Source organism: Apostichopus japonicus, chromosome 9 (genome assembly GCF_037975245.1).
Source record: "Apostichopus japonicus isolate 1M-3 chromosome 9, ASM3797524v1, whole genome shotgun sequence".
Taxonomy (NCBI): Eukaryota; Metazoa; Echinodermata; class Holothuroidea; order Aspidochirotida; family Stichopodidae; genus Apostichopus; species Apostichopus japonicus.
Window position 1 is genome coordinate 17,495,725 of NC_092569.1, and position 20,677 is coordinate 17,516,401.

Below are 20,677 nucleotides of genomic sequence, written 5' to 3' on the forward strand. Positions count from 1 at the left end.
TGTTAATGTAAGACAAATCAAATGTTTCTTTTAGGAAAACATGACCCAGAAGTCACGACAGACTTAGCCATGATCAATATGATCAGAGCATTTAATTACTCAGACTGGAGGGAACCATCTTGACACTAAAGTAGTATGTGTTAGAAGATGTACTAAACCTTCAAGTAGAAATTTTTACCAGATTTATAATTGTGTTAAAGTAAGTTGGCCTGACGTTTCGATCCTAGCAGGATCTTCTTCAAAGGCTAAATGACAAGTAACATAACAGAAGGGACAAAAACAAACCAAGTGTCCCTCCACTGCTTATCTCATACTTCTCCTCTTCCCCTGTTGGTTTCTTTCTTTCTTCTCTCCATCCATTGTCTACTAATCCCCTTACATGTATCTCTTTGTGTTCACCATGCTCATTATTACCTATCTGTATTCTGTGCGTGTATTTGTCCCTTTTGTTACTGTTACTTGTCATTCAGCCTCTGAAGAAGATCCTGCTAGGATCGAAACGTCAGGCCAACTAACTTTTAAGCAGATTATTAATTAAAAGAAGAAAAGAAACAAGTTTTGTAGAATCCTTACTGGTTGCTTTTACAAGCTTATTAGTGCTTGTCTGTTTCATTTTGATCTCATTGCCAGCAATCTCATCGTAGATGTCGGAGAGATAATCCTCTGGAAGGTCCTTGCTGTCGTTGATGCCTCGATTCATTTTAATATACTGCTCCTTGGTAATTTTCCTTCTCACCTGGAATGCATGACAAGAATAATTGGCAGATATATCACTGTTATGTGTACAATACTGTAGAGTTAAACAGGGTCTAATAGCAAAGAAATTATGAAACTTCTTGATTTGAAGGTATATTGACATCATAGCAGGGATGCACCCTGAGTGCCGGGTATACTGATCGCCTTCCTGGGGGAGGTATCTAAGGGGGAGGGGGTGTCCCCTTCCCCTCTGAGAAATTTTTCGATTTTTGAAGGTGCTCAGATGCCAAATGCTGGCACTTGTGTAGCTTTTTAAGCACAAACACAAGTACTAGTTTTCCTAACAATTTACTTTTTTTAATATTTTTTCAATTTATGTTGAATATATTGTTAGGAATGTCAGGATTTTAGATGAAAATATTGCTGGGCGGGATTCACGATTTTTAAGACATTGCTGGGCGGTAATTGTTAGTGCTGGGCGGGGCCGCCCTGTGCCGCCTAGCGTGGGCACATCCCTGCATAGTATAAACAAGGGTAAAGTGACCCCATCATGGAACTTTCCTCCCTACACAAGTTGCAACCAGTATACAAAAGTTTTTGGTCCGTGACAGATAAATCCAACAAGCTTCAGTCGCATCTGATATTATTAATAACCACCTTGATGATAATAACCTACATTATTGAAGAAATCACTGGTTCACAGCTCTTGGTTGCATAAACCACGTAATGACAGTTTTATATCTGTTGTGGTTTCACACCTTTCACCTTTATATGCGATCAGAGTACATTGATGTCTACATAAAATAATCCATCCAATTTTGAAGGGTTGATAGCTTCTGAACAGTTTGATTGACAGATCAATGAATTTGGAAAAAATAAAATGTCAGTACTATAGAATGTCAAGTGAATTTGGGATGAGAACCTAATCTAACATGTTATTCACAGTCCATTCATAAGAAGCCTGTTATTATTTTATTTTCCCTTACAGGTTTCATATCCAACCGGAAGGGATCAACTCCATTCACATTCCTTTCTTTCTCTAAAGACATTTTTTTTTTCAAACCAAAGAGAGCAAAAACTGTTAACAGACTGCTTATCTACTGTAAAAGCCCCTGTGTACAGTAGGTTAATAGATCTGTTAGCGTCTGAAGGAGATACTGCTAGGATCACAATATCAGGCCCTCTAACTTTTAAGAATTTTTGTAAACCAAAGGGGAACAAAACAAGGGGCAAGAAAGTTTTGTGAATGTCTAAAACCGCTTGAACTACTTGTGGTGTGTCAGATTTGAATACCTGTGCACTGTGAAGATCCGTGGTAAGTAAAATAATGGAATAGGCCAGGACATAGGCAGCGTCAGCACTCGCAAAGATTGCCTGGGTGGAGTTGGAGTCGATATATCGACTCGCAAATTTTTCCATCATTCGATCAATCTTTTGGGCCTCCCCTGGTAACCTGAATCCTGCCAGAAACAGCCGAAGTGCGGTCACAAAGTCTTTGTCTGTGAATTCCACTTGATCTACGTAGCAGTACATGACTTCCTTGTTGAACCTGAAGGAAAAATTGGAAGGAAGATCTCAATTGATTACAGAAATTTTATAGAAAATTACAGAAATTACAGAAATTTGGAGTGTTAGCTCAGTGGTTAAAACTGGTGCCTTTCAATCATAAGGTCCCGAGTTTGAGTCGATCCAAGATTAATGTATGTCATCCAGTTAGAGAGTTGTTGACAATTGACAATTCATAGTCATGGACGTTAAAATATGAATATAAGAGACTGACTTCCGTCAGCTTGCGGCTTTGATAACCCAGTGGTGGCTTCTTTGCAAGTTCCTGCTTGCAGGAGAATCTGGAATACATACATACATACACACATACAATGTACCGAAGAGGTACGTGTACATCAGGAAGAGAAGTCCTAACTCAATTCTTGAAGCACATGTACATCATGTAACATAGTTGTACCTCAATTTACGAGGTACTCTGATGACGTATGTTGACAGAAAATTGTCTTAATACTATTACAAGTGAAACAAAAAATTATGTGGATTGCGAACTTGTTACTTACTTTGTATTTTCACCCATGTAATCACCAATTACAGTCTGAAAAAAAATAATAACACATTCATACAGTATCAACAAAGTTTAAATTAGATGGATTTTTGTATAGAGTATATAGAACACTGTGCATCTCTTATATTTCTTGCCTTCTGACATGTATCACACACAAACACACACACATAAACATATTAACTGGCTAGACTTACATTAATCAAACCATTCATGTGAATAAACACGCGTACAAGTTACATTCACATTGCATGCCCAAGAATCTCCATTATATGATCTAAAGACTGGTTATGTTTGCTCTTACAAGACCCTTTCTAAAATGACTCAATGAATTAGACCAGTAATGAGCAGCCTTCATGACAAAATAACTTACATATTATAACAAAGACCCTTCACAGATTTTCTTAATAGCATACATTCACAAATTGTCCCTTCACAAGCCCTCTTTATAACAAAACTAATTCACATATTATCACAAAGACCCTTCATCAACATATTTTCGTGATTGGGTAAATTCACATTATAATGTTACAAAGGTGACCCTTCAACAAACTGACACAACTGGTTGGTTTCATATAAAATACCACCAACACCATCTGATGACTGACCACTGTCTAAGCAGTTACATTTGTACCACCAACACCTTCATACTGTATAATATCTACAAGTATCCTCATGTTACCTATTGGTGACCAAATGTCCTCATAACTGGTTACATTATAAGTATACAAAGATGACCGTTCACAAACTGACCTTGTCGAGACGTTCATCTTTATGAAAGAACGCTGCGACTTCATCTGCCATCTTTCCCAGCAAACCTTGTTCTTGCAGGAACTGAAGGCCTTTGGAAGAATTCTTGGTATTAAAGCTACAAACAAGAAATATACAGTATGTTGTCTATATTAATTATGTAGTAAAACATTAATTGAATACTTTCTCACTACAGCCATTATGTCTCTGGTCACAATACTACACTACTTGTACAGTGAATGCTCATTACTTTCTCACTACAGCCATTATGTGTCTGGTCAGAATACTACACTACTTGTACTGTGAATGCTCATTACTTTCTCACTACAGCCATTATGTGTCTGGTCAGAATACTACACTACTTGTACAGTGAATGCTCATTACTTTCTCACTACAGCCATTATGTGTCTGGTCAGAATACTACACTACTTGTACAGTAAATGCTCATTACTTTCTCACTACAACCATTATGTGTCTGGTCACAATACTACACTACTTGTACAGTGAATGCTCAATACTTTCTCACTACAGCCATTATGTCACTGGTCACAATACTACACTACTTGTACAGTAAACGTTCATTACTTTCTCACTACAGCCATTATGTGTCTGGTCAGAATACAGTACTACACTACTTGTACAGTAAATGTTCATTACTTTCTCACTACAGCCAATATGTCTCTGGTCACAATACTACACTACTTGTACAGTATATGCTCATTACTGTCTCACTACAGCCAATATGTCTCAATGGCTGTGATATAGAAATATATTCTGTCATTTATCATGTGTTTACGGGTACAAGAAGCAAAATACAGCACATTTAATGCCCAACTCAGTCAGAGTTGTTTAGGTCAAAGCCGGATCCCAGAGACAATTATGTCACGTGGCCACATTTTTGCACTCTTGAATCTTCCTTAAGGTTATTATGAAAATGAGGAAACACAATTCCATATTCAAAACTTTCCTGAGTCCCCTTTTATGGGGCCTAACCTGCCACCCACCCCATCCCCTGAACTCAGGCAGCTGTAGCGGGGGAGGATCAGGGGCCTTACCTGCCACCCGCCCCATCCCCTGAACTCAGGCAGCTGTAGCGGGGAGGATCAGGGGCCTTACCTGCCACCCGCCCCATCCCCTGAACTCAGGCAGCTGTAGCAGGGGAGGATCAGGGGCCTTACCTGCCACCCGCCCCATCCCCTGAACTCAGGCAGCTGTAATGGGGGAGGATCAGGGGCCTTACCTGACACCCGCCCCATCCCCTGAACTCAGGCAGCTGTAGCGGGGGAGGATCAGGGGCCTTACCTGACACCTGCCCCATCCCCTGATCTCAGGCAGCTGTAGCGGGGGAGGATCAGGGGCTTCACCTGCCACCCACCCCATCCCCTGAACTCAGGCAGCAGTGTTCAAATTACCAACGTTTTGTTTTCTTCTTCGTTCTTTTCGTCTTTGTCCGGGAATAATTGAAGGAAATCTATCGCAACGTATAGCAACACTTGACAAGATAAAACGTATTTACAGATACATTACAACTTCCAACCCATTTTTTTTTCTTACGTCTTTTACGTCTTCATACTTAATTTTCTTGTAATTGCATGATCCATTCTTACATTTCTATTCCTTGCTCCCAGATGTCCTTTTGCTGTTTCTGAGATTCAAACTGCTCTGGACTATCCATGGGTACCACAGAGGTCTGTCCAGGTATGCTAGAGGAGCCAGTAGAATGAGTAGAGTTGAGTGAGTTCTGGCTACCGGAGCTGGTCATCGTCCCTTTCCCACTATCGTTATCCATTTGATCTTGACCGACGGCCTTCTCTTGACCTAGTAACAAACATCAGAAAGACACATTTTAGTCGTGTTTCATTTATCACAACAAATGTTACATGTAGTATAAACTCAAAGCGAAAGAGTGATGGGGAGTGTATGCTAGGAATTCTTCAAGTATGTACTTGTCCTTCATTAAGTACGAAAATGTCACTTTAATTCCTCTGCCCACGGAAAACGATCTGGTTCTGACTCAGATCGACAGACTTCAAAGTAAACATGGATAATAATGGATTGCCCAGTAATGTCGGTTTGCTGGAGACTATGAATGATAAAGATCTTGCTAGTTTGAAGGATCACCAGTCGTATTAACATGTATAATAATGGATAGTCCAGCAATGTGGCTATGCTGAAGACTAGGAATGATAAAGCTCTTGCTAGTTTGAAGTTACGTCCCCTTCGGGGAGAAGGGGTGGGGGGGGCGAACTCAACTTTAGTTTTTGTGACTGGTAGATGGAATTGTACAGCAGTTTAACAACTGAAATGACCAAGTTGTACCAAATGTTATCAATCACAGTAAAATTATTTCGCATGTGACCTAAACCACCACTGGTAGTAAACGGATGACGTCACCATCCCTATCACTGGAAAAAGTCTTCATACTCACTAAGGTTTGATTGGATATTTGGATTAACATAGAGATCCTTGCTCCACTCCACCATGCATTTAAGGATGGACACCAGACAGTGTAATCCTTTAATACGCATTGCCTTCTCTTGATGAGGGGAAGCGCCAAGATCAAACGGCTGGCGACCCTGGGCGATCTTCGAGAGATCGTTCACCAGCCGTTCAAAGATGTTGGCACTCGAGAGGTCACAGTCATAGTTCAGGTATATATCAACCACGCACTGAGCATCTAACGTTATCGGAACAAAAGACAGAACTTATGATTATTCAGATCAGAAAGTTCAAGAAGCAAATTATATAAACATTTATAATATATAATAATAATAATATAAATACCATATATTAAAGTGCTGTTATCATGAAACAATACATGCTCAATAGCACTGTACAAAAGAACCAATACCTGGAATATAGAATTACCAAACTTAAGAAAACCTACAAGTAATAACAACAGCAATAAAAGTAAAGAATGATATTTAAGACAGGTTTATAAACCACAATAAAGAACATAACTATATATATATACATAAAAAATGGGCACAATAATGTGAATAAAACAACGAATAAGATTAATGCCCATACTCGAGCCTAAAAAGATAAAGTTTCTTCTTAAAAGTGAGTGACACTTTCTCAAGTGATGAGGAAGAGAATTCCAGAGTTTAGAGCCTGCTGCACTAAACGACCATATGTGACTTTGTTAGTACAGTTGAATACTTTTCTGTGATTCAAGAACTTGTTTTGTTAATGCCGTCCTTTCATTTAGGGTCATTTGATGGGTGTTCTGTAAAAGACATTAATGTCATCACATTTGATTTAAAATGTACACTATGAGTTCAAGAACCAGAGAAGTATCATCAGGAAGGTATGAACAAACTGCTGAAGAACGACACAAACATTTTCGTTAAAATGGGATTCAACTCTGTGACTTTAGAATTACAAGACCTGTTGTCAGAATTTGAAAAGTGTAAGTTCTGTTTACAGATACTGTCCAAACCTTGCTGATATGGTCAAAGTGCATCACATTTCTCTCAACAGGGCAAATTTGTAAGGATTTTTGCTGGTTGTTCCTCGAACTACTAGGTCTTACTAACTAAACAAACAGCAAATTTGGTTAACCGACAAAGACTTGAAAACAACAAAGAGAGACCATATTGGTACACGGTAAGAAAAATGTGTATCTTTGATGAATAGTACACCAGCTATGAGCCAGTGGAACTCCTCTTTGGGGTGGGATCGTGGGCCTGGCACTATGTTCTATTTTTATTTCAGTGTCTCCAAAGTGAAGGAGGAGGATTTTACCTACTTGGAGTGTTTTAGTTACAGTGCTATCTGAACTTAACACAACAACTAGTTGTCTACAGGACAACCTTCAAAGCTCACTTTGGTTGTCCAACCAGAAAGTTGGTTGTCTCTCATGATGTTTTTCTGTTCTGCCCCAAATAATTTCATGAGGCCTGCAAGTTTATTTTGTTCATAACAACTCAAAATGTTACTCCCAGTATATTATACAAAAATGATTTAATTTCTTGTAGTCAGTCACAAAGTTATTGCAAGCACACTGCTGATAACTAACCCATATCTTAACATATATACCTGCACATATTCTGGTCAAAGCTTGAACCACCATCCACTTCTGTTCAAATGTACTTGTTGATGTCTCCAATATGTTTAAAAAGATTTCTTTGAAGAACACCTAAGAAAACAAGAATAAGGGGAAAGTTTAGTCAAATATATATTCTTTGTCAATGACTATATTACATATCTGTCTTCTCTGTCTTTCTAAACTGTGTTCTTTCTTCTTCCCTTTTGAAGAAGTCTCACTTTTGTTTCAACCTATTTTCTTATGCAAAAATTTAAGGCATCATTAATCATGAAGATAATTTTTTATAACTTTAAGCAACTTTTGTGATCTGAAGACCATACTTTGAAGGTATCAATAAATGGGTGTATGAACAATCAAATATCTGATAAACTGAACATGTAGTCATATTGTCGAGGACCTTCCATATGCCACATCCACCCCCCCCCCTCCCTCCCCTTCTACACTACCTGCAATATGAAATGCTGAAACTTTAAAAAGTATTTTCTTGGACATGATTATCCTTCTACTTATAATATCCTTTGAAGTTGTTTGATCGAATAACTCCTGTGAAGAAAATACTTTAAAGAGGGACTGCTTATGTAAGCACTCATCATTTCTGATCACATCTAGACCAGACTGAAAATTTGTCAAATTCGTATCTAGCTTTTCTTGGTTATGCTACATGAAGATAATTTTTCTGAGGTCTTGATATAATATAGAAATAATCTGGCTTTTCCAAATGACCTGAAAGCCATAGTTTGAGTAAACCAGACAGACGAACAGACTATTTACTCAAGCCCCCAACTAAACTTAAAGCTTTCTCCATGCTTTCACAGATGGTGCTGGCATTTCATCACACTACAGAGTACTGCCTAATTAATACAGCACCGTTTGCAGAGCTATGGCGAGCAATGTAGTGAAGTTACTCATAGAATTTGTTTGTCCCTCTATCATTTCTTGTAACAGACTGTGATATTTTTGTATCAATCTTTGAACCCAGTACTCCCTCAAGGTTTGAAATACCAACATCTTTTTCTTTACCTCAATCTGCATCTTAAGATGTACTTTAAATAAGCTCAAGAGAGTCAGGAAAATTGCCAACGACAGCTCAAAGACCTCGGGCACAGAAGAGACACCGTTTTTAGAAAGGGCGACACACAAGTATTGTTTGATGGCATTGATGAACATCTCCTCTGTACGGAACACCATCCCAGCATTCTGTAACATGGAGAGAAGCAGCTGGAGGGAGAGTATCTTGGAACGCAACTCGTGAGACCTGATGGAGAAGATGGAAAGATGAATTAGGTTACCGTATGGCATTCCTCTCTGTAGTGAATCTTCACTTTAGACATCATCACTGAGTAATGGAGAGATCAATACAAAAGGAGTTTAACCCCTGATCGACCTTGTCAGAGGTCCTACCGGGGAAGAGATCAAAGTCCTTTCTTTCCCTTTGCAAACTAAGTTCTCAACAATCTCGACAATCCAAGGGCGGTGGTTTGTGGTTGTACATACGGGTCATTCCGTGTCAAATCACGGATGGCTGTTGCTGCACCCTTTCCAAAAATTCCCAAATTTATTGTATGATTGGACCACCATAAAATAAGCATATTCTGAAAATTTCAGTTGCATTGCTTTACAATTGGCCGATTTATCACACTTTGAAATTCCGCAATTTGTCGCCACCATGGCATTTTGGCATTCTCAAAATATTTAATTTTTGTACTTTTCACTAAAAAATGTGCTATTTTTAGTGATAAATTGCTCCTAAACCATTGCTTCAGGGTACTTGATTCTTTCAGAGGTTATTATGTCTACTACAAATATTACAAGATAATGATTACAATGCTTTCCTAGAATATGTTTGTGAGCCTGGGTATTGTACTGTACTTCAAGGTCATTCAGTTCAATACTGTGCAGTTTTTAATTTCATATAACAAAATACTATTTGCAATGTACTTGTCTGCTCCTGGTTGAATTTATTTAATTAGAAGACTTATAAAATGAATTTCAACCAGTACACACATATGTATGTACAGTGTGTACAGTACATACACTGTACTGAGTGTATGTACGGAGTGCCATGAGTGCCAGAAGACTATGTTAAAACAACACTAACACACTGTACATGTACACCCAGTACAGTTTTGTACTGTACATACATGTACTGGTTGAAATTAATTCTATAGGAAAGTCTTCTAATTCAACCAATTGTATATGTACAGTGTGTATATTAGTGTTAGTTTCCCAAACTCATGGAACATCAAACCAGGCAAAAACGTTTTATGTAAAAATCCCAAATTTTGAGGATTTTTCATTTCAAAATAAGGCAAAACACCCTCCTGAAATTTTTTGTACAAACAGGGTGGTACTATATCTCTTCCAGAAAAGATTATCAATTTTTTTTAATTTGACGCGTTTTGAGTTATTGGCCGTCAAAAACGACCTCTTTTGTACATCGGAGCAACTTAACAACTTCATAAATTAATATTGAGAACAGCTAGAACCCTGAAATTTGTTAATGTGTGAGAACTTTATACTTATTAATAAAGTATAAACCCTGACACCTCTAACATGGTTACTTTGGTAAACAATTGGCATCAAAACCCCTACCTCATGCTGAATCGCAGCATGAAATAGCAACTTCAGAGTTGCACAACTTGCAAACATATTATAAGAAAGCATTGTAATCATTTTTTTGTAATGTTTGTACTAGACATAATAACCTCTGTAAGAATCAAGTACCCTGAAGCAATGGTTTAGGAGCAATTCATCACTCAAAATAGCACATTTTTTATTGAGAAGTACAAAAATTAAATATTTTGATTTTTAAGTTGACCTAACTCCACAAGACAATATTTTTGTAGCCTAATTTTTTATTTTCCTGTTTTATGGGTTAGACTCTATAGGCATCTGTAATAGAAAGGTAGTAGAATGTGTAATTGCTGAGAAATGAGACCTCAAAAGTCAAGAAAATGCCAAAATGCCATGGTGGTGACAAATTGCGGAATTTCAAAGAATTTTAAATCGGCCAATTGTAAAGCAATGCAACTGAAATTTTCAGAATATGCTCATTTTATGGTGGTCCACTCATACAATAAATTTGGGAATTTTTCAAAAATGTCGAACTACAACATACCCCAAAATTTGGTGATTTGATATGGAATGACCCATACGTAAAATAACCGGGTCTTACTTTTGAGTTGTTGGAACCGCAAATTTTGGTTGTCTGATAAAAAGGTAGCAAACTAACAAAGAATGCCAAATATGTACACTGTAGATGAGAAGGTTAGGATTGGTGAATAGAACACTGGCTTTGGGCCAGTAAAACTCCACATCGGTTGGATCACAGCAATATCACTTTTGTTGTTTCATTTCAGTATCTCTAAAGTGAAGTAGGATGATACCATTTAAATTTTACCTATTTGGTGGTATTTAGATACAATATAACCTGAATTTGATGAAAACAACTCTTCTTTCTATGGACAACATTGAAGGTGATTTTGATTGTCTAAACAGTAATTTTGTCGTCTCAGATGACCAGATGACCATTCAACATATATGCCATGAATCTTCAATAGCCACACCCATTTTCTTGTTTAGAATTGAGAATTGAGGGTTCAGTTGCAAGCCTGATGTTAAAAACTACCTGAACAGATGAGTCAGTATATAAGAACCAAACTACATTCAGTGAATCCAGAAAGGTTTTCTGAATGGAATCTTTATATGCGGGTAATTCACCAATGCTGTACTGACTTTTTCAACAGATTTTATGATATAAAGGGTGCCCCAATGAAATTAATTCTACCTATGGTCTGATTGGCTCTTTTTGTCACTGTAAAATATTGCCAATCTCAAGGGCTGATTTCTGACGATTTTCCAGATAACTGTTGTCCTTATATTAATATTAACTTGCCAAATGTCTTTAACAGTTGACAGATTAACAAAAATATCAAAGTCATTGAGTCACAATCACAAATCATGTAACCAGACAGGCTATTGTCCACTGCAATCTTTCTACCTGCTCCATCTTGAGTGATATAGTGTAAGAATTAAAGAAATAGCCTCAGGCAATGCATATATGGGGTCATTCCATGTCAAATCACAGATGGCTGCTGCTGGACCCCCTCCAAGAATTAATTATCCTTAGTACATGATTAGAGCACCATGCAATAAGCATTCAGTGAAAATTTGAGTTTCCATTGCTTCAAAATTGTCCAATTTATGACCGTTTGTAATTTCAACGTCAAGTGATATTTTGGCATTTTCTTGATTTCTGAGGTCCTATTTCTCAACAATTTCTCAACTATTTCTCAACAATCCCACTACTCTCCTACTACATAATCCTATAGAGCCTACCCCATAGCAAAGGACGTTAAAAAGTAAGAATATTCCAACATTGTATTGTGGAGATAGGTAAATTTAAAATTGCCAAAATATTTGATTATTGTAATTTTTGCTAAAAATGTGCCATGTTTGGTGATTACTTAGTGTCACTTCAGATTACCTGATTTTTTTCAAGGTAATTATGTATTACCCAGACAACATAAACACAAGTTTACAGTGATTTCCTGTGTTAAAGCTTTAAGTAATGCAGCTTCAAGTTGCTATTTCATGCCATGATTCAGTAAGATGAAGGTTTTTTTGTTGCCAAATTAACATAAACAAACCATGTGATATCTGCGAATGTTTCTTACTATATACCAAATATTAGCGTTCTAGCTTCTCCCATGATTAGTTTATGAGGTTGTAAAGTTGCTCAGATGTGCAAAATGAGTCATCTCTGAATGACAAAAAGTCAAAATAGGGCATGTTGAAAAAAAGCTGATTATTTTGCTAGAAGAAATCTAGTACCACAATTGTGTGTACAAAAAAATTGTGGGGGGTTACTTTGCCTAATTCTGGAATGAGAAATCCTTACAGTGTGAGATTTTCACTGTACGTTTTTGTCTGTTTTGCCTTTACACAGGCTTTTAAGCCCTGGTATTGTACACTTGTGTAATGTATTGTACTTCAAGGTGACTCCATTTAACTGTAATGTGCAAGTTTCAAGGTCATCATCAATACACTTGCTTCTTCTAGTTTATATACGTATCATTAAAAAACATTAATACTGTAACGTGGATGTCAATCAGAACATATATGTATGTAATTTTCAAGTACAGTGTGCTGTTAATCCTGTTAATCCTGGAGCAATAGTGTGTTTAACAACATATTTTATGTACAGTGTGTATTGTATAACATCCAAGTCTTTAAAGAACATGTACAAATCATGCAAGGAGGGTGGTAATTTTTGGATAAAGTTGAACTATGAACTTCTCCAACATCTGATGGCATTGAAAAGGTGGCAGTAATCCACAAGCAGCGAGCTATTTCTGGTTAAACAGATACTTTAACTCACATTTTAATAACGGTGAAGGTTAGTTCTCAATTGATTGAGCAGTGTCACCAATGTCCTAATTTCCTCCATACCTTCCCTCCTCCATACCATATTCCTTTTCTTTTTTTTAATCACTAATCAGCAGACCTACTGACAACAGAAGTCTTAGTTTTGGCAGCACGTATTGGCAAAGGTGTATCCTCAAATAAATTAAGCACATCCTTCCCCTCCACCATCCTCTATACCAGTATTCTTTTTTATTCTTTATCAATCACCAACCAGTAAATTTATCAGCATTCCTCCAACAGACCTACTGTAAACAGAAGTCTTAGTTTTGGCAGCACAAATTGGCAAAGGTGTATTCTCAAATAAATTAAGCACATCCCTCCTCTCCCCCATCCTCCATACCAATATTCTTTTTTATTGTTTTACAATCACTAACCAGAAAATTTATAAGAATTCTCTCCAGCAGACCTACTGACAACAAAACTCTTAGCTTTGGCAGCACTTATTGGGCAAAAGGTGCATCCTCAACTAAATTAAGCAACTCGCCCCATTTATCATCCACCCCAACACATACTCCCCAACCCCCCCCCCCCAACACAATGGTTTGGGGTATTAACAAGCAATGAAACTTACCTGTCTCCCTTATACTCACACAATTTCCCATCTACCTATCCTACTACATTGGTATCAGTTTAGTTATGCTCCACCTAACTCCACACCCCATACCCAACTGTTGTCTTTGCCTGTTTTACACCAAATAAATAAGAAATTGAATATCCATTAACTGAGTGTTAAGTCTCAAAGTTACCTCGGGTCTGGTGGCCCATCAGGCAGTGGTTTCATCGACAGTTTACAAAGGGATCTAAAGACTAGAAATGCGTCTTTTTGGAGGACGTGTGAGAATGGTTCCCCACCCTCTGACATCTCTTCCCCACCTTCCACCCCATCCTGGGGGGTGTCAGGTGTTGTAGCATTGGACAGGGTTTCTGCAGACTGAGTATCTTCCACTATTAAATAAAAAACACAAGAAAGGGGAAAATTATCTATTTATACATTTAACATGCTATAACTTCATGACTCATCACCATACACATCTGCCACATATAACCAGGTAATCCTTTTCCTATGCTTAATTTAACTTCTAGTTCTAACTTGATCAAGCAACTTCCCTTCAACCTTATACTCATACCACATCTGTTAATGTAATCTAAATGAAGTACAGAGGATGTTAAATATGGATCATCAGAACCCTGGCGCACATTGCCCGATTGATCAGAACCTGTCGGCACAGTTGGACAGTTCACGACGATACCTGCAGTTCTAACACAAATGTAACCAACCACGGGGTTATAAATAGGTTTGTGCTCTAAAAGGGCCACTGTTGTAAACAGCAAACAGATGCTAATAACAATGGCAGTGTTCAGGGTGGGGTAACAGCGGGCTTTAGTCGAGAATGATTACAAGGCCTTCGTCTTCTGGAGTTCCTATGAATAAAAAGAGAAAAATGAACTATCGGGCAGTATGCAGCGGGCTTTAGTCTAGAATGATTACAAGGCCTTCTTCTTCTTGAGTTCCTATGAATAAAAAGAGATCATGCGATTGGTCAGGCAGTGTGCAGCGGGCTTTTGGTGACAATGAATACAAGGACTTGGTCTTCTGGTGTTACTATGAAGAAAAAGAGATTCCTCCTGGTGTGATTGCCAAACAGTCTGGAAACAACACTAGTGTGAGATCATCTTTGAGATGGGGATGTCATCACTAGTAGATTCTATGGATTTGTGGACATCTCTTCTTAAGTAGCTGCATGATACATGTAAGTAAGTTACCTTCCAAAGTAGTCACAGTGTTCAAAATATCATCAAGAACATTCTGGACAATAGTTTCAATTTTGTCTTCATCATCCTCCTCTGCGACTGCATCATTTTCTAAAATGGAAAAATAAATAAATAAAAAAATAAAAAAAATTGCAAACCAATCTGACGAACTGATGAGAAAAAAAAACACATGCATTGTTAAGAAAATATTTGCCAAAAACAGACAGAAAAAACTGATTTCAGACATTTTCTTCCAAACATTGTTACCACAGAAAGAAACTATACAACTTACAGTATAGTTATAATATAAACTGTTTAAATCTCCAAGACACTGAATGAATGAGAAAAATCAGGGAAACGATCAAATTGGAAAATTTGTATTAATTCCAACCCCCCCTCCCCCTCTCCCCCTTCAAAAAGTGTGATACATAAGTGCAGCACAAACTTCCAATTGAGCAGAAGATACTGCAGGCCTTACAGGAGAGAGAAACAGACAAGGTACCTCGATTTATGTCTCCGTTGGGAGTCACATCTTTTTTCTCGACCTCTGGTTTTCCTTCACCACCGGGCTCTTCAGTCTGTCCGTTCTCCATCTCAGGAATTTGATCCATTCCTGGTGGAAAAGAAAAAAAAGATTACACAAATGTGCACAGTTCAGTAAGAGGCACGCAAATCTATAGTAAATGAAACCAACAGAGTATGAATTATGGGAGCTCTAAATTACTCCTCAAAGTACGACTAAGTCCTGAATAATGCAATGTGAGAAGCAAATCCGAAAGACAGAATATCGTAATATTATTTGAAGCTAATTGAACAGTATTTAAGAAGAAAAAAGTCCCATTTAAATTTAATCTCTCCTACTATGCCAATGACACTGTTGGCTAAAATTGTGGTCTTTAATTGCATTGTCTCACAAATCCTGGTAAAGACTAGACCAGTCATAACAAGAAACAGCATATGAGGTATGTCATGAAGAAATGCACACTGAGCTTGAAAGGTACATCCTGCAATCGCAACTTGCAGATGCTCATATTTTTTTGTATAAAAAAAAAACACAGGTTTTGTGGCAAGATGTACAGTATGATATATTCCTGAATATTCCAACGAATCCAAACTTGGTAGATAAAGTGGAATAAAGTTTTGAGTAACCATGTAGTGCAACTTACAAACCAAGTGGTGTGACTAACCATGCAGTGAGAGTAAGCATGTAGTGCAAATAAACATGTAGTGTGGGTAACCATGTGGTGTGAGTGAACAGGTAGTGTGAGCACCCATGTAGTGCAAATAACAAACCAAGTGGTGTAACTAACCATGAAGTGAGAGTAACCATGAAGTGTGAGTAAACATGTAGTACAACTAACAAACCAAGTGGTGTGACTAACCATGTAGTGAGAGTAATCATGTAGTGCAACTAACCATGTAGTGTGGGTAACCATGAAGTGTGGGTAACCATGAAGTGTGAGTAAACATGTAGTACAACTAACAAACCAAGTGGTGTGACTAACCATGTAGTGAGAGTAATCATGCAGTGCAACTAACCATGTAGTGTGGGTAACCATGAAGTGTGGGTAACCATGAAGTGTGGGTAACCATGAAGTTTGGAGTAACCATGTAGTACAACTAACAAACCAAGTGGTGTGACTAACCATACAGTGAGAGTAAGCATGTAGTGCAAATAAACATGTAGTGTGGGTAACCATGTGGTGAGAGTGAACAGGTAGTGTGAGCACCCATGTAGTGCAAATAACAAACCAAGTGGTGTAACTAACCATGTAGTGAGAGTAACCATGAAGTGTGAGTAAACATGTAGTACAACTAACAAACCAAGTGGTGTGACTAACCATGTAGTGAGAGTAATCATGTAGTGCAACTAACCATGTAGTGTGGGTAACCATGTAGTGTGAGTAAACATGTAGTACAACTAACAAACCAAGTGGTGTGACTAACCATGTAGTGAGAGTAATCATGTAGTGCAACTAACCATGTAGTGTGGGTAACCATGTAGTGTGGGTAACCATGAAGTGTGAGTAAACATGTAGTACAACTAACAACCCAAGTGGTGTGACTAACCATGTAGTGAGAGTAACCATGTAGTGCAACTAACCATGTAGTGTGGGTAACCATGTAGTGTGAGTAAACATGTAGTGTGAGCAACCATGTAGTGCAACTAACTAACCAAGTGGTTTGACTAACCAAGTAGTGAGAGTAACCACATAGTGCAACTAACCATGTAGTGCAACTAACCATGTAGTGTGAGTAACATGTAGTGTGAGTAAACATGTAGTACAACTAACAAACCAAGTGGTGTGACTAACCATGTAGTGAGAGTAACCATGTAGTGCAACTAAACATTTAGTGTGAGTAAACATGTAGTGCAACTAACTAACCAAGTGGTTTAACTAACCAAGTAGTGAGAGTAACCACGTAGTGCAACTAACCATGTAGTGCAACTAACCATATAGTGTGGGTAACCATGTAATGTGAGTAACATGTGGTGTGAGTAACCATGTAGTGCAACAAACAAACCAAGTGGTGTGACTAACCATGTAGTGAGAGTAACCATGTAGTGCAACTAACCACTAGTGTGGGTAACCATGCAGGGTGGGTAACAATGTAGTGTGAGTAAACATGTAGTGTGAGTAACCATGTAGTGCAAGTAACTAACCATGTGGTGTAACTAACCATATAGTGTGAGTAAACATGTACAGTAGTGTGGACAAACTCTTGAGCGACTGTAACATCAAAAGCATGTCTATCTACATGGAAATGATCAACAGCATCCAGAGAAAATAGTTGCAAAAGAAATTCTGATTGCATCTATAAATTTCTTTACCTTCTCTGCTCTGTGATTTGCCAGCCTCTGCTTCTTTAGCTTTCTCTCTGGCTTCCAGAGCCTAAAATACAAGAAAGTAAAAGAAAAGGGATCTTTCATTGAAAAGCAGAATTGTCAGAATTTCATTTTAAAAATGTGGTGTATTCATCAGTCAAGTGACTGAGTGTTATATCTGTAAATATCGGTTATTACAGGTAAATAAATCTGAGAAGTTTCTAGGTAGTAAAATTATGCAGAAAGAAGTAAGCCAAGTTAGCTAGTATGAATGTCTATCAGATTAACAGAGATAAAAGCAAGTTACAACCAGTCTGAGCTAGACATGTTTTAGCAAGGGAAATATACTCAACAACAAAAAAAGGATGAAAAGATAGCTATACGAAATCAATTTTTTTTTTAGAAAGCAACCATTTGTTTGTATTTTCTTTTAAACAATTGACGACATTGCATATTTTATAATTAATTGAACAAGTCATAGCACTGCATATTTCTGTTTTATATGCTTTTTGTCATCTCATTTGCTGAGACTGCATTCCTCACATTATCTCGACCAGTTACATTCAACATGTATGAAGCAAACTTAAATAAAACAAGAAAAAACAAATATTAGACAGAGACAAAAAGAGCTGAAAAATATGTTATTTAAGCCAAAAAAGTCAATTTGTTGTGTAGCAATGATTTTAGCTTTTTCAAAATTCAAATTTCAAGAGAAAATTTCACCCTATGGTAAACTGTTATTCATTAGTTTGGAACTACATATGTAGCTGAAAAGCAATGTTTTGAAGTGTTTAGCCATTATATAAAACCTAACACAAAACAAGAATGCAACTAGCCCAACGTTTTGTTACTAAATGAAATTTAATGTGTGAATTATTAATTCGTTTTTGCAACATTTCATGGGCCTAGAAAAGTTATTAAACATGATGTAAAGTAGGGATCCCTTGTGTGAAGCAAAGTGGAAAGTATCAACATTTTCCATCTTACTTTTACCATTTCAAATCAAACTTTATGTCAACGGATTTATCTACTGCAAAATGTGAACACCACAGACAATCAATTAAAAAAAAAAGGAATTAAAAATGCTTAATAGCTTCTGTGTCAGAGATATTTTGATTTCTTACTGCTTGTGATTCCATCCTGGTGAAAATGACATTCAGCATCTGCGTCAGTGTTGCTTTGGCTGTGGTTTGGTTGACAAGGTTTTTACTGGCCAGGTAGATGTTGAAACATGTCCGAACCACATGGAGAAGGGTGCCCTCGTGAACGTCGCATGTTGGCGACGTCACTGCGGTCAACAAGGCCTAACGGAGAGAAATCAATATTCAGACATGTTGATTTCTTAAATTTTTCTAGCAATCAGAAAAGAGTAAAAAATTCCCTTGCCATCCAACGATACAAACCATCGGAATCTGTTCCTATCGGAGTAATGACTACAGTTAAAGTGCTGTGAGCTGATTAGCAACTAGGCTGCGTCGGTATATAAAGCAAAAACAGATACCGATATACCCACTGTGACGAATACCTGGTATCACCAGGTATACCTGGTAAAACGGTATACAGACACACCCTACTAGCAACACTATGATGAAGTTCAAGAAAGATGTGCTTCTTGTGTTATCATGTTTACAAGATTTTCACTTTCACTGAAATGTGGACTGCAAATGACCTTTGACCTCCATCAATTTCAATAGGGTTTAGATTGTACTCAATGAGCCGAATCTGCAGACCATGTATGTAAGTTCAAGATGTACATTGTGAGTTATCATGTTCACAAAGTATTCAGACTTTGACCTCTGTTGACCCCAAATGAAAATTGAAACAGTAGACTTCTTGTACTCAATATGAAGTATGAAGTTAATCCACCATTAACTGTTTGTATTTCTGTGGTTACAAGTGTCTCATACACACACACACTCTATCACCATTGCATAGGTTCCTTTTGCCTTTCGCAAGGAATGAAAAGTACACCCATTATTTTCATTGCCAGATTAGGCTACACATCATAAAGTTTCCCAACCAAAAACCACATGTATTGGCAAGCACATCTATTGTTACCTTTATGATTTGTAGTTGTACTCCCTCATCTGTCTGTGTTCCAATAAAGCAACCACAGATAGTCTCAATGATACGGTCAATCAACCTCTTCCCTGGGGTGGTACTGTCCGGCCCATCTCCTGTTAAGTGCCCATAGGCAATTAGTTTCTGAATTGAAAGGGAAGGTAAGTATAAAAATATAGTACTCTAGTTCTTAGTTTAATACCATCTAAACAGAGGACTGTACAGTAGAAATGACTTTCAAACACTTAAGATTTAAGACATTACTGTACATGTATGTATATGTGATCTTCCCGCAAGCAGGAACTCACGAAAGAAGCCATGGAGGCTTATAGACTCGCAAGCTGACCGAAGCCAATCTCTCGGCACACATCCATTTAACGTCCATGTCGGGAAGTTGTTATTGAACAACACCCTTGCCAGACGACACACATTGCTGTCGGCGGGGAATCGAACCGGGGATCTCATGACTGGGAGACGCCGGCGTTAACCACTAGGCTATACACTCCGCCTTACATAAAGACATTATATATAGTATGGTGTACATTAGCATAGCACACCCGAAATAACTGTAGTATATATAGAAAACTGCATTATTCCTAATTCTTTATTACACATACTTGGGAGGATGGATAAGAACATTCTAGATACAATAACTAACATACCTATGCAGCGAAACAAACTTTTCAATCCCCCCCACCGTTGCCCCATCCCGTTGCTGATGCTCAACCCAATATTCTTTCCACGAGTTGATGATTCGTTCTCTTAAATGGAAATTAACCACTGTCTCTCTTTAATCATTGCATTCACGTTAATGCATTCAATTGTGAAAAGGTCCAAGTTGCTCAACCATACTGTACCTGTAAACAGTCAAGGGCAGTGTTGACGATGCGAGGCGATTTTGATTGGCAAGCCAACTCAAACGGTAGGAAGTACTTATCCGCTGCTATAAAGTTGACTTTGGTCTTTGGCAATGGTAAGGCTGCAGAAGCTGCCGAGCTAAAAGAAATGAAAAACCAAAAAGAAAGAAATATAAAACTTTAATATA

The 20,677-nt window shown here is 37.8% G+C and overlaps 1 protein-coding gene across 2 annotated transcripts in view; it reads right to left on the reverse strand.

Annotated features, from left to right (window-relative positions):
* The window catches only part of LOC139973101 (brefeldin A-inhibited guanine nucleotide-exchange protein 1-like), an 80,972-nt gene that overhangs the window by 57,286 nt on the left and 3,009 nt on the right, over positions 1–20,677 (reverse strand). Inside the window, exons 3-17 of one of the 2 annotated variants that reach the window (XM_071979513.1) lie at positions 20,490–20,628; positions 19,630–19,776; positions 18,696–18,875; positions 17,578–17,638; positions 15,247–15,357; positions 14,757–14,855; positions 13,739–13,937; positions 8,586–8,820; positions 7,556–7,655; positions 5,943–6,191; positions 5,122–5,332; positions 3,518–3,632; positions 2,763–2,797; positions 1,990–2,245; positions 574–736 (exon numbers count right to left, since the gene is read on the reverse strand). In XM_071979513.1, coding sequence (XP_071835614.1) covers positions 574–736; positions 1,990–2,245; positions 2,763–2,797; positions 3,518–3,632; positions 5,122–5,332; positions 5,943–6,191; positions 7,556–7,655; positions 8,586–8,820; positions 13,739–13,937; positions 14,757–14,855; positions 15,247–15,357; positions 17,578–17,638; positions 18,696–18,875; positions 19,630–19,776; positions 20,490–20,628 — 2,300 coding nt within the window. Of the gene's footprint in view, positions 1–573; positions 737–1,989; positions 2,246–2,762; positions 2,798–3,517; positions 3,633–5,121; positions 5,333–5,942; positions 6,192–7,555; positions 7,656–8,585; positions 8,821–13,738; positions 13,941–14,756; positions 14,856–15,246; positions 15,358–17,577; positions 17,639–18,695; positions 18,876–19,629; positions 19,777–20,489; positions 20,629–20,677 lie in introns of both variants that reach the window. The other variant, XM_071979512.1, reaches the window with a different exon arrangement.